The following is a 12,620-nucleotide window of genomic DNA, read 5'->3' on the forward strand; positions in this document are numbered from 1 at the left end:
TCTGTGAGTCCTGCCCTCAGAGGGCACAGTGGAGGGATAGAAGAAGCAAGTGCTGCAGGTTGTCCCGATTCCCACATGCACAGATGTCATGGCATACACGCATACACACCACACACACTCTCCCCGCTCCCTCTGCATAGATGAGCATGGAGGAGGAAGGTGTCCTCGGGTGATTCTGGGCATTAAAGAGCATATATCACATTCTATTTTAAATCATCTTTATCACCTTTTAATCTGTGGGTGCACACACACATGTCTATACGCATAGTACACGGGTGTGCATGCATCGGTGCACTCAAGGAAGTCAGAGGACAACATGCAGGTGCTTCTTGCTTCCCACCATGTGGATTCCAGTGAGCAAACAGGTCCCCAGGCTTGGTGACAGGTGCCTTTACCCACTGAGCCCTCCTGTGAACCCATAGCCACATATTAGACTCTGGAGGTTAGTCACTTTCTCTGGGAAGGCAGAGAATTAGACCTTTTTGGGGTGCTGGCCTGAAACATGGTGTACACTTAGGCCTTGAGAGGCAAGAAGGAACTGTGATCTGGTGTAAAGAAATCCTCCTTTTTCGGGTCATGGTGGTGTACACCTTAATCCCAACACTCAAGAGGCAGAGGCAGGTGAATCTCTGAATTCAAAGTCACCCCAGTCTACAGATCCAGTGAGTTCCAGGACAGCCAGAGCTACACAGAGAAACCCTTTTCAGTGTTGGCAAGGAAGCTTAGCCCTCTCTGAAGCACAGAGACTGGGGAAAGACAGAAACACTTGAGCCCCCAGAGGTACTTGGCCTGAGGTTTGCACCCCTAAGTTGTTGGTGCGTCAGGATGGGCCCTACAACCAGACATCCAGAAACGGAAGCAGCATCTGTGGTGACCTGTGGCACTAGGGAAGTTGGTAGGACTTCCCAAGGCCAGTTCCAACTCTCAACAGTGACATCAAGAGTCAAGAGTCCAGCTGGGGACTAGCAAAGCCCCTAGGGGTTAGGCTACCTCTTGGGGAGAGAGAGACTGCCAACAGGGGAAGGAGGGAATGTATGTGCCTCTCTTCCCCAGGGCAGCATCTGGGTGAGTATAACCCTGCTGATTCCTTTAGTTAGCAATGCAGATTCCTGCAAAAGCAATTCCTCTTGTGTAGGACAGACAGAAAGGGGCACAGTCCATGCCAGGCTTTGTGCAGCCAGGCCCTGGATGAATAAAACAGAGGGGTGAGGTGGACTATGTGTCTGGGAGACACAGATGGAGGGGTAAGCCACTCAGCTACTCACAAAAAGGGGGCTGGCTGGATTCACACAAAGATAACTCTGGGTCAGTCTCTGTCTACAAGAGCCCAGGACCAACAGGGGAGCCCTCACCCTGCTCTCCAGGTCCCGCTATGTCCCAGGGGCATTGGTGTCCAATGAGGAATGCACTGCAAAGTCCAGCCGGATGCTAAGAGGTGGGGAGGGAAGACACACATGGAATCCCTGCTGTGGATGGGAGCTGGTTGGTTATGTGTGGAGATGGAAGCTATTCTCCATTAGTCTGTGTTAGGTAAAAGTGGAAGTGGAAGTCTTATTACTGTTGTTAATGCTCAAACTGCCACATCTTGGCTACAGAATTCTTATGAGTTGACCTCTTTGTCACTGTATTGTTCCTCCCCACCCCCAAACAGATTGAACCCCGCAAAGTAAGAGTTCAAGTTAGGTCAATATATGATGACTCTTTCAGACTCCTATGAAGACTGTGTGCATTAAAAGTCTGGACACAGTTACACAATACAGCACACAAGTCCCAGTATGCAAACCAAGAAAGTTTTATATGATTCAAAGCAAAAGGCTACATTACACATACTCATTTAAATAAGTCAAAGTCTGTTACATGAAACATAAGTATTTGAAACATTTAAATTTTTATTACTGAAACTACTAAAAGGCTCAACAAGGTAAAAAAAAAATCAAGCAGAACTGCTCAAGCGATAAAGTGCACTGGGGGTGCCTCACCATGGGGGGGGTTAGGGAGCACTCTCAAGGGAGCAGTGCCCCCCCTGGGCTCTGGGGTTCAGGAGTCCTCTTCACAGGAACTGTTTTCCAACTTAAGTCTTTCAGTAGACAAATGGTGGGGGTTTTCCACAGAAGGGGTTTCTACATCTACTCAGGAAATGGAACCCTAATGGTATTTCAACACATTGATTACTTTAGAAACAATACTGGTCAGAGAATGAAATTCTATATGATGAGCGACTAAACACTCCAAGACATTCCGTTACCCACAGAGACACCAGGACAAGAACATCACACTCTGCATGTCACAATGAACAAAGACATTCCCATTGGATGCCATTTAAACCACTTGCACAATCGTCAGCGTGGCAGACAGGACTGGGGTACTGGGACACTTGTGAGCTATGTACAGTTAGTTCTCCTGTGGCTTCCTTATGTTAAAAGACAACCGAATGGAGAGCTGTCCCGACATTTCCTAAACACACATACATACAAAACTTTGAGGCTACCAAAGGCAGCTTAACAGGGATCAAGTAACATACAATATATGACCACATGAAGGTTCTATAGTCTCAAAAGACCTGAACACAAAATCTCATTTATCTAATTAATATTTCAACTTTGCCATCATTTAAATAGTTAAACGCCAGTATTAAAAGGCAAATACAAAATCTAATACAATACCACACAAAAATATTTTCGGGCTGCCCAAACAGTGCAATATATTGTTGTCACTTACTGTATTGCCTGGACTTCCCAACATTTAACTAAAGCCAGTTTTTGGCCACTATCTGCAGGGCACATCTCACAAGGCATAAAAGCAGCACCCATGATCTGTTTTTCATCCCCATTGCAAGACTTCTCATTTAAGTGAAATCATTTCCTTCTCACACAGTGAATAGAAGAAGGGCAGCTGAGTGGCCTCCCCTGCCATTTAGTGAACATGAATTCCTCAGAGTTTTGTCCATAATTAAAGAAGGCATCTGAACCCCAGAGGCCACTGTGCACGAACACCTTGCTTTCCGTCTAGTTGCACTTTGGGTGGAGAGTTTATCCAACCAACATAGACATTTGCTTTTCTCTGCGTGGTCACTGAACCATCATGCAATACAAAGACCACACCAGGAGCCAACAGACAATCCATAAAGCTTGGTGCCGGCATTCATGTTTCTTGGTGCTGAAGTATAGACGGCCATGGGATCATTTGCTCTCAGCCAACAAATGGCTCAGAAGTCAACATCATGCAGTCCAGACAGACCCTCCACAGGGACATCAGACTAGCTCTACCCAACCACATTTTAGTTTCATGGGCTACAGGACTGACTGCTAGAATTTCCCCTGACACTGACACAAAAAGGCTGACTACAAAGTTTTTTTTTTTTTTTTCCCCTTTAAGAGCTCTTTATTCAACCAGTTCTGATCTAAAACATTTGCTATAAAAGACTGGTAACAAATTTGTGATTTTGATTTGTTTTTTTCCTAACTACCAAGAGTACTTAAAGCAGGGTCATTACAAAACTTTGTTATAAAACATTGGAAAAGAAGGTTGTAAAACTGTCTATCCAGAAATTGGTGATTTGAGCACAATATAAATATTTTTATAAAAAAGTATAAAAGTTAGTACCCTGTCTCATTTCTACAAAAAACATTATAGAAAGGCTGTTAAAAAAAAAAAAAGCTAGACTCTGTAAACTTTATTGCCGAATTATTTGTTTGAATGCTGGTGATTTAGATCAAATTTTCTTCCATTTCCTTACAAAAGAGAGAGAGGAGAGGGACAGACAGAATGACAGAGACACACAGAGAATTAGCACTGAAACTACAAGAGATACTGAACAGGGTCCCAATAGGGAGAGTAAAGTTAATGTACTTCCATCAGAACCGGCTCCTTACTTCAACAGCCCAGAGACCATGCTTTCCTTTGTTTTGTTTTGTTTTTTGGAGAGGAACACACAGGTCCCATTCCCCACTCCTGAAGAGGAGTTTGAAGAAGCCCACAGGTGACGGTCATCAGGGAACCGTCTCAGCCGGAGGCCGGCAAGGGCTCAAGGATGCTCCCAGACTTCTCTGCCAAGGTGAGTCTATTCAGTTTGCCCACCTCTGCCTGCCAGCCTGGGATCTTCTTGGTTGTCATGTGGCGCCGGGCATGCTTTGTCAGGTGGTCGCTCCTCATGAAGCGTCGGTCACACACAGGACACACAAACTTCTTCTCCCCAGTGTGAGTTCTGCGGTGGCGAGACAGTTCATCTGACCTTGCGAACTTTTTATCACAGCCGTCCCAGCTGCATGTAAAGGGCTTCTCCCCTAGTGGAAGAACATATTAATATAAACGTGCCATCTCAGCACCTTACCCAGAAGCCCACGAGGGCTGCCCACAGCTCTGTTCGCCAAACCTCAGAAGAGTGGGCGGCCCAGAGTTCAGCAAACCCTCCACAATGCATTTCTTTCGACCTGTAGATGCAATATGCCAGAGCCCACAGGCATCAAAAACTAGGCTAATCTCTCAAAAGTTTTACACGTGCACATGTGTGTTAGCTCGCTGCTTTGCTTTTCTGATGGAGACTCATGCAGCCCAGGCAGGCCTGGGACTTGGAACCTACTTTAGTGCTAGAGTTACAGTCATGTGCTACCACCGCTGGTTTAATAGGTGCACTTTAAAATAAATAAAAACAAGTCTCTTTTACTTGGAGATTTTTTTGAGACAGGATCTTACTATGTAGCCCTGGCTGGCCTTGAACTCCCCACATAGATCAGAACTCAAAGTCTGCCTGTTTTCTGAGTGCTGGGATTAAAGGCGTGCACCACCATTCGTGGCATTTCCTCCCCTTTGATAGGGTCTTGCTAAGTAGCCCAGGCAGTCTGGAAACTTGAGAGTTACTCCTATCTCTAAACAATACTGTTTTTTTTTTTTTTTTTTCCTTTCTTTTCTTTTTTATTGGTGGGGGAGGCATTTTGAGACAGGGCCTCCAACAGCCCTTACAGCTAAGGAAGACACTTCAATTTCTGATTCTCCTAACTCTACCTCTTAAGTGCACCACCCCCAACTTTACAGGGTGCTGGGGGTAAACCCGGAGCTTCATGCAGGCTAGGCAAGTACACCTAGCCTACTACCTACCATCCACAGATGTGGGAGAAAAATCCTTTAAGGAAATAATTCTTTCTCTCTCAGGACAAACTACACACACCCCAAAAAGTCCTTCCAAGGGGCTTTAAGATTTCTTAGACTCATTATTTCACGTCCATATTTTTTAACATACTGACAAACAGGTTATGTTAATTACTTTCCATGATGTTAGAAGTGTTTAATTACTTCCCACATTGCTGACAAAAGCAAACTAAGGGAGTTTAATCTGGCCTGGTTGGAGGGGGCAGGTCCATCATGGCGGGAAGAGCAGGAGGCAGCTGGTCATGTTTTGTTCACAGTCCAGAAGCACAGAGAGATGAACGCCGGTGCTCAGCTTGCTTGTCTCCCTTTTATCCAGTCCAGAAACTCAGCTAACGTGGGTCTTCCCACCTTAGTTAACCTAATTTAGATAATCCTTCACAGGCTCACCCAGCTTGTCCACTAGCTCCTGTCAGGCTGACGATATTAACTATGGCAGAGGTCAGAGTGATAAAAAGACAAAGGTTTGCCTTCTGAAAAGATACTTTCTGGTTGGAAGTGTCTATCAGCGCTTCAGAGCAGGTGCCCTGAAACATATTATCTTCCTGGAGTTACAGAGGTAAGGAGCCTTCGGGCAGATAGATACTGGAGCCCTTTTCTTTAACAAACTCCTGTTCCAGCCAGCCAGCACAGGGACAGGCCCCTCTCTGTGTTCTGAAGTCTCCCTACCTGGCTGTGGCAATCACAGACTACATGTACAAGGGACAATTCACTAGGCAGCTACTCACTGCTATAAGATCTGTCTCTCCATGGATTTCCTATAGGAGGTAGCAAGTAACTCCACTGACTCCAGAAGTTCTTAGAGTGGAGTTAACAGAAAATCCAGCAGTGAGGCTTCCTGTCCAGTGATTTCAGTATCTTCATGGTAAGCATGGGGTGGGCTTACGTGGTTCCACTATGACCCCAAAATTCACAGCTGGGAAATGTAATTGCAAGGTCATGCCACCGATACTTAAAAAGTAGGATCTTTGGTCACTGATGGGGTCCTGAGCATTGGGATTGTAGATGAACAGAGACCCAGGAGCGGCTTTGTTATAAAAGCAAGCTCTCTGGCATACTAACCCCATTGCACCAGGTGATGTCCTCTGCCACACCAGAGATGTGGCAGGCTGACCCTTAGAGATGCTGAGCGACACGTTTTTAGACTGGCAGCTCCAGAGACTTGGTGCTTGGTAGACAGTTATATATTAGCTACTGTCAAAGCATCCGAAAGCAGACTCAGACAGCATACTTCCTACCCCTGGTTCCCTAAAGTCCGCAGCATACCCAATGCCCAGGAGACTGCCAGCCCCTCGGTACTTGATTTACAAAATTCCGTTTCCAGCCAAAATGGAGTACCTGCTCACCTCACCTTCTTCAAATTTAACTATTGTTCAGGTTGGTGGAAGTACTCGAGAGACCATCTTTATCTGAGAACTCCAATAAGGGCTGGTGAGTGACAAAAGCATTATCTCTCAGAAACCTCATGCTCATTCAAATGGACTTCACTTCTGAGGAGTAGGGAAGGAGCTGGCTTTATCTCAGGTTTGGAGTTTCTGTCAGGTTTGGGACACTCTGACATTAAAGTTCATCTAGGCTGGGCATTGGTGGCGCACGCCTTTAATCCCAGCACTCGGGAGGCAGAGGCAGGTGGATCTCTGTGAGTTCGAGACCAGCTTGGTCTACAAGAACTAGTTCCAGGACAGCCTCCAAAGCCACAGAGAAACCCTGTCTCGAAAAACCAAAAAATAAAATAAAATAAAATAAAGTTCATCTAGATAGACAAAGCAACAACAAAACCCCTATACTCCTAAAACATCCTACGATGTGAACTTTGATGGTGTGGATAGACCTTCAAGTCACACTGATGTTTACACTGAATATGAACACAGTGCCTACTGCAGTGAGGCAGAGTACCCCAAAACCATCGCAAGTCCCTATCCTCTCCTCCAGCAGGTACCTGCTGATGACCCCTCTCCTCCTCCACCGGTTGTCCTGCCTCTCTCAAGAGGCTCAGGGGTCTTTCCTCCCCTGAAGTTCAGGTGTTCCCATCATACCAGACACCCCACCCCTTACCTGTATGGGTGCGAAGATGGGCCTTAAGATGGGAACTTTTGAAGTAAGTCTTCCGGCAACCTGGGAAATTGCAAACATAGTTCCTCCTTCGGGAAAAGTCTACCTGAGGGGCACAGTTCTGGCTGGAGGCGATGAACATTGGTGCAGGGGCAAGGGGCAACAGCTTGGTATTCCCGATGGCCATGACACTGGATGGGCAGGTGGCAGGCTGGGGGAAGGTGCTCTGTGGCAAGACCAGCATCACAGTTCCCTGAGGCATAGATGGGCCCATGAACACAGGCTGGGGCACCGCAGCAGCTTGGGGTAGGATGGGCTTGACAGTCCCTGCAGACAACTGAGGAGGAGGCTTCAAAAAGGCTGAGAACATGCCGTTTTGTGCAGCCACGGGGATCATTTGGCAAAGGACGGGGGGAGTGGAGACAGGGACAGAAATCAGAGGGGTGGTTTTCCTTGACGAGTCACTTTCAGAATTCTTTGGTGAGCGGGTCTGAATGGCAGCGGGCCATCCTGTCTGCTGGCCTTGGTAGGTGGGGAATGGAACACCAGACTTGTGTAAGCAAGGCTGACAGGAAACTGAGTTAGAAACAAGTAAACCATCTGCCAAGCGAGTGTCTTGCAAAGCTTCACGATGGCCCAGCAACTCTACTTGTCCTTCTCTGCTGCTAGGCAGTTGTTGCTCTTGAGCTGGGGCAGTTAGAAAACACGTAGAAGCAGGACCCTCCCCAGTGTGACGGATCACGCTAGTCATCACAGCCCTGCAGGAGGATCCTGAGGCTGGCTCCAGTGGCTCCTTTCTGCTCAGCGCTCTGGGGGCCACAGTGGGGGATGGGGGGAGGGTGGTGACCATGCATCCTTTGAAATTAGTTACTTGGGAAGGAGCAGGGGTCCCTGTCAACGGCTCCATGACCTCTGGGCTCTGAGGAGGAGTTATACACTTCAAGAGAGAGAAAGAAAGAAAAGCATCATGTCAAAGGTTGTTTGGTCAAAGGCACTTCAAGGAAATTGTCTGACTGCACTGCTCCCACTGCCTTTGAAAAGGTGCATTTGGAGGGGACTCAGCAGAGCTGGACACCCCCAGGGGGTCTTTGGGACTCCGGCCTTCTCACTTCTTCCTATGTGGATTGTCCTTTTCCAACCATGCACGTTATCTTGTTGGAAGGAAGGGTGGTGTCTACCCTAGGCCCACATAGCGTTGAAAAAGGCAATTTAACCAAAAGGACTGTAAAAATAAAACAAATTCATGCTTTAAAATGAAAGCTTTTTGTCAGGCAGCAGTGGTGCACGCCTTTAATCCCAGTACTTTGGAGGCAGAGGCAGGCGGATCTCTCTGAGTTTGTGGACAGCCTGGTCTACAGAGAAAGTTCCAGAACTACACAGAAAAACTGAAACTTCAGGCTTTTTTTTTTTTTTTTTTAATTTATTTTAATGGTTTTTCAAGACAGGGCTTCTCTGTGTAGTCCTGGAACTTACTTTGTAGACCATGCTGGCTTCAATTTCACTGAGACCCGACTAACTATGCCTCCCAATTTCAGGCTCTTAAACCAAGAAAACAGTGGTTCTCCTGAACCAAGCCTCTATGTGCTGGCACCCAACACTTATTAACCACCTTAAAAAGCCCAAGCCTGAACACCTAAGGGGCTACTCTGAGCCAGCCCATCTGTCCTCCAGTCCTCGATCCCACCCACTCCTCTCCAATTCTACCTTCCATAGTGCAGTATTCAGGCATCTGTACTGGCCTGTCCTTGGGGTTCTGACAGGATACCCTTAGCTGCAGCCACTAAGAGCACCACCTGTGCACATTCACTACATTCCCTTTTGAAAGGGCCCTGCCCACCTCCCATCTTTCTCTCTCCCTCTCCCTCTGCCTCTCTCTTCTCTTCTGCTGCTCTGGTCTCCAGAGGCCAGTCTCCCTTCTCCCCTCCCCACCTTTCCCATTCACTTTCCATCAATACAAAAAACCCTTTCCACTCGAGCTCTGTTGAACAGCATCTTTCTCTCCTATGCCCCTTTTTAAAATTACCACACATACTCTTCAGTGCAAGTTCATAGCCCAGGCCAATCACATCTCAGTCTTATTACCATAAGCAATCTACAGCCTGACTTCTCCAACCCAAGAAGCAATTCCATAGGTGTGGCAAGTTAAAACCTTAAAATAGGCAGGGCGGTGGTGGCGCACGCCTTTAATCCCAGCACTCGGGAGGCAGAGGCAGAGGCAGGCGGGCGGATCTCTGTGAGTTTGAGACCAGCCTGGTCTACAAGAGCTAGTTCCAGGACAGCCTCCAAAGCCACAGAGAAACCCTGTCTCGAAAAACAAAAACAAAACAAAACAAAAAAAAAAACCACCTTAAAATAAAATACTGAATTATTGTCTCCAAATCACACTAGGTGGCTGCCACAGGAAGACAGAGTGACATGTTTCTACTAAGCTAAGGCTGTCTGACGTCAGGGCACATACTTTCTTTAGCTGCTTTCCACGTCCTCATCCTTGACTGGGACAACCCAAGACTCTGCCTTAAGACTCCCCAGACATCTGGTATACCACACCTTCTGTAACCATCTTCAGGCTTTATCCAATGGACACCAACCATCTGCCAGCAAGTTATGAGTCACCAAAGAAAACATTTTTTTAAGATATGTTTTCACACCTTGGTATCCATACGAAGAGAGTGTAGGCAACTTCCTGGCTGCATCATTGTTAATCTCTCTACAAGTTCTTCAACATATTTTACCTAAGCTATTTTGGGCAGTTCACAGACATGCTTCTCTCCCCTACCTCCTCTTACCAGAGTTGAAAAAGAATGGAAGTCCTTTGGTAGATCAGGTGCAGCTGTGTCCATAAGCACAGTGCTGGTAACGTCACCAGAATCAGAGACAGGTGTGAGGGGTCTCATCTGGGATCTTTGTCCCCAAGAACTCATACAGACGAGAGCTTCCACAGCTTCAATGTCTGTCTGCTCCAGGACGCTACATGTGGACCTTTCGCTATCATGCCGTTTCCTCTCCAGGATCGACTCGCAGATGTCCATGATGTCAACCTAAGGACAGCATGACACAGTGGCTTCTTAGTTGAGGAGAATACAGGGGGCAGCCCCGACAGGCATGTAGTGCAGCACACTAACAAAGCAACAAGTTCTGTCTTGGAATAAAAAGACCCACTTTCAAGCTCTGAAGATTTTGGTTAAGAAGCAGTTTACACAAGACAAGACAAAGCAAAACAAAACAAAAAAAACCCTGAAAACCCTGATTCTTAAAAAGGTTTCTAGGCTGGGCTATTGCTCAATCGTGGAATATTTGATTATCGCATGTGTGACCCTGAATTCAACCCCCCACCAATAAAAACAAAAACAAAAACAAAAACGAAACAGGTTACTACCTTCAAGCTTCTGCTTGGGTAAATGATTAAGACTAACTCTAGAGGTATACGTCAAAGTGGCTAGTAGGAAGTTGTCACTGGAAGGATAAATAAATGAAGCAGCTAATGACACTAAGCAGCCAGTTGGTGGGTGAGATCTACATCAAAAGCCACCAGGGTAGTGTCCCTGAGGAAGCATTACCCCAAACTTAATTTCACAGTAGCCGAACCTGGGTTCCATGCAAGTAGAGTCCATGGTGACTGCCTGTTTCCTCTGCAGATCCAGAAACATGAAGTCACTTGTTACTAATGAAAACTAGGAGGTAGGGTGAGCGGGAAGAGTGTGTAAAAGCTTGACCACAACCCAGGAACAGCATCCCACACCACCTTGACAACTAGGAGCAGGCAATAAGAAACTAAAACCCATCCCTTCCAAAAAGAGAACCTTACACCTATAGATACATTATTTCCATATATTCTGAGCTTTGAAACTTCGTTTGTCCAGAGTCCCCTTCAACGAACAGGTGCAAAGGGGCTTATCCAGCGTCACAGGGGGCCAAATTTGACCTCCATCAAGTGGAATGTCCAGCCCACAGAGTAGGAAAGGATGAATAAGGTCCCTAGAGTCCACGTACTGCTGTGTTGTCCACAGGAACCTGCATACCACTTCCCTGGCCCCCAACATTTCTGTCAGGCTCTACTGCCGGGAGATCTACACCTTCTGACAGGGGTCCCCTACGCTGACTCCACAATCTGGCCAAGTCCCATTACCACGCCCCTTCTTGCTTTGGCCTTGCCCAGCCCCATCCCATAAGCCCACCAAGCTGCCACATCTCCTCAGAACCTATCCAGACACATTCTTACCTTGGTCCGGCTCACTCCATTACACCCTCCTCTAGGTACTTTTGTCACTCTCCTGAGACACCTTAGGTTTGGCTCAACCCACGGCCCCACCCCTACACTCCTACCAGATGCTCTCACCATTCCCTCCCTTTGGCTCAGTCCTGGCCCCGCCCCCTTCACACCCCTACCAGGCGCTCACCACACCTCCTCATGTTGGCACCGCCCCTTGTCCCACCCCACACTTACCCCAGCTGTTCTCACCAAGCCCCTAGCTTTGGCTCGCCCCCCTCATACAACCACCAGGTGCTTTCACTGGTGCCCTTAGCCTTAGTCCCACATCGCCTCCAGGCACTCTCGCCACGCCCTGGCCCTGCCCCTGCCCCACACGCCCACGGAACGCTATCGCCACGCCCCCTCGCGCCGCGCCCCTGCCTTGGCCCCGCCCTCCACGTTCCCGCCAGCCGCGCCCACACCCAGCAGCGGTCCTCCTCTGGATTCGGGTGACGTCATGGCTGGAAATAGCCGCGCCGGGCGGGGCCGCCACGGACAAGAGACAAAGCTGAAGGCTGGCTGCCGCGCTCACACGCCCCCTCCCCACCCTGACCCCGCCGAGCCGCGCGGCCCCCGCCGCCATCGGAGCACCGCGCCAGCCTCTAGCGCAGCGAGGTGTCGCCATCCCTCCCGCGTCCCCCGCCTCGCCCCGCGCTCAGCCCCGTCACTCACTCACCGCGCGCGCCTCGCCCGGGCCGGTGGAGCCCGGCGAGTGCATGGTGCCGGACGGCCTTGCAGGCCACAGAGCCTGCGGATCGGGAGCTCCGAGCGCGCGCGGCGGAGGCTGCACGTGTGCGGCGGGCGGGCGGCGTCCCGAGCGCCTGCAACCGGCGCGCACCTCCGCCCTCCTTGCGCGCGGCTCTGCCTCCGCGCGGCTCTGGCGGCCCGGGGCGGGGCGCGCGGGCAAACCAAACCAAAATACACCGCTCCCTGCCGGGGGCGTGTCCTCCGCCGCCAGCCAATCGGCGCCGGGCCGGCAAGGAACGGGCCAATGAGGGCCGCGGGGGGCCGCGTGATCGGAGCCTGGCTGCGGCGTGATCCGGCGGGGCGGGAGGCGGCACGTGTTTTGGTCCGGGCTAGAGGCGGAGCGTGAGGCCTGGAAAGTAGGGGAAAGGTCCCGGCGGCGGCGCGGCGGCAGTCGGCTGGCTGCAGTCATGTCCTCTCCACCGGAGGGGCT

General features: G+C 49.2%; 1 protein-coding gene across 1 annotated transcript; it reads right to left on the reverse strand.

Moving 5' to 3' along the window:
• Nucleotides 1-1,869: 1,869 nt before the first annotated feature.
• On the reverse strand, nt 1,870-12,320 carry Klf11 (Kruppel like factor 11). Its single transcript, XM_027424685.2, has 4 exons — nt 12,120-12,320; nt 9,981-10,232; nt 7,198-8,131; nt 1,870-4,283 (listed from the first exon to the last, which is right to left on the reverse strand). Exons 1-4 carry the CDS (start codon nt 12,159-12,161, stop codon nt 4,003-4,005), a joined length of 1,509 nt encoding a protein of 502 aa, XP_027280486.1. The 5' UTR covers nt 12,162-12,320; the 3' UTR covers nt 1,870-4,002.
• Between the last annotated feature and the right edge of the window lie 300 nt (nt 12,321-12,620).

The sequence above is a fragment of the Cricetulus griseus genome, chromosome 7 (assembly GCF_003668045.3).
Source record: "Cricetulus griseus strain 17A/GY chromosome 7, alternate assembly CriGri-PICRH-1.0, whole genome shotgun sequence".
In the NCBI taxonomy this organism is placed as follows: Eukaryota; Metazoa; Chordata; class Mammalia; order Rodentia; family Cricetidae; genus Cricetulus; species Cricetulus griseus.

What these genes read in the sequence shown, in the direction of transcription:
- Klf11 (XM_027424685.2), bottom strand. Translation starts at nt 12,161, where the DNA reads ATGCACTCGCCGGGCTCCACCGGCCCGGGCGAGGCGCGCGCG. An exon ending in TCCATTCTTTTTCAACTCTG is followed by an intron (nt 8,132 to 9,980) that starts GTAAGAGGAGGT and finishes TCTCTCTTGAAG; the next exon opens with TGTATAACTCCTCCTCAGAG. An exon ending in CCATCTTCGCACCCATACAG is followed by an intron (nt 4,284 to 7,197) that starts GTAAGGGGTGGG and finishes TTCTTCCACTAG; the next exon opens with GGGAGAAGCCCTTTACATGC.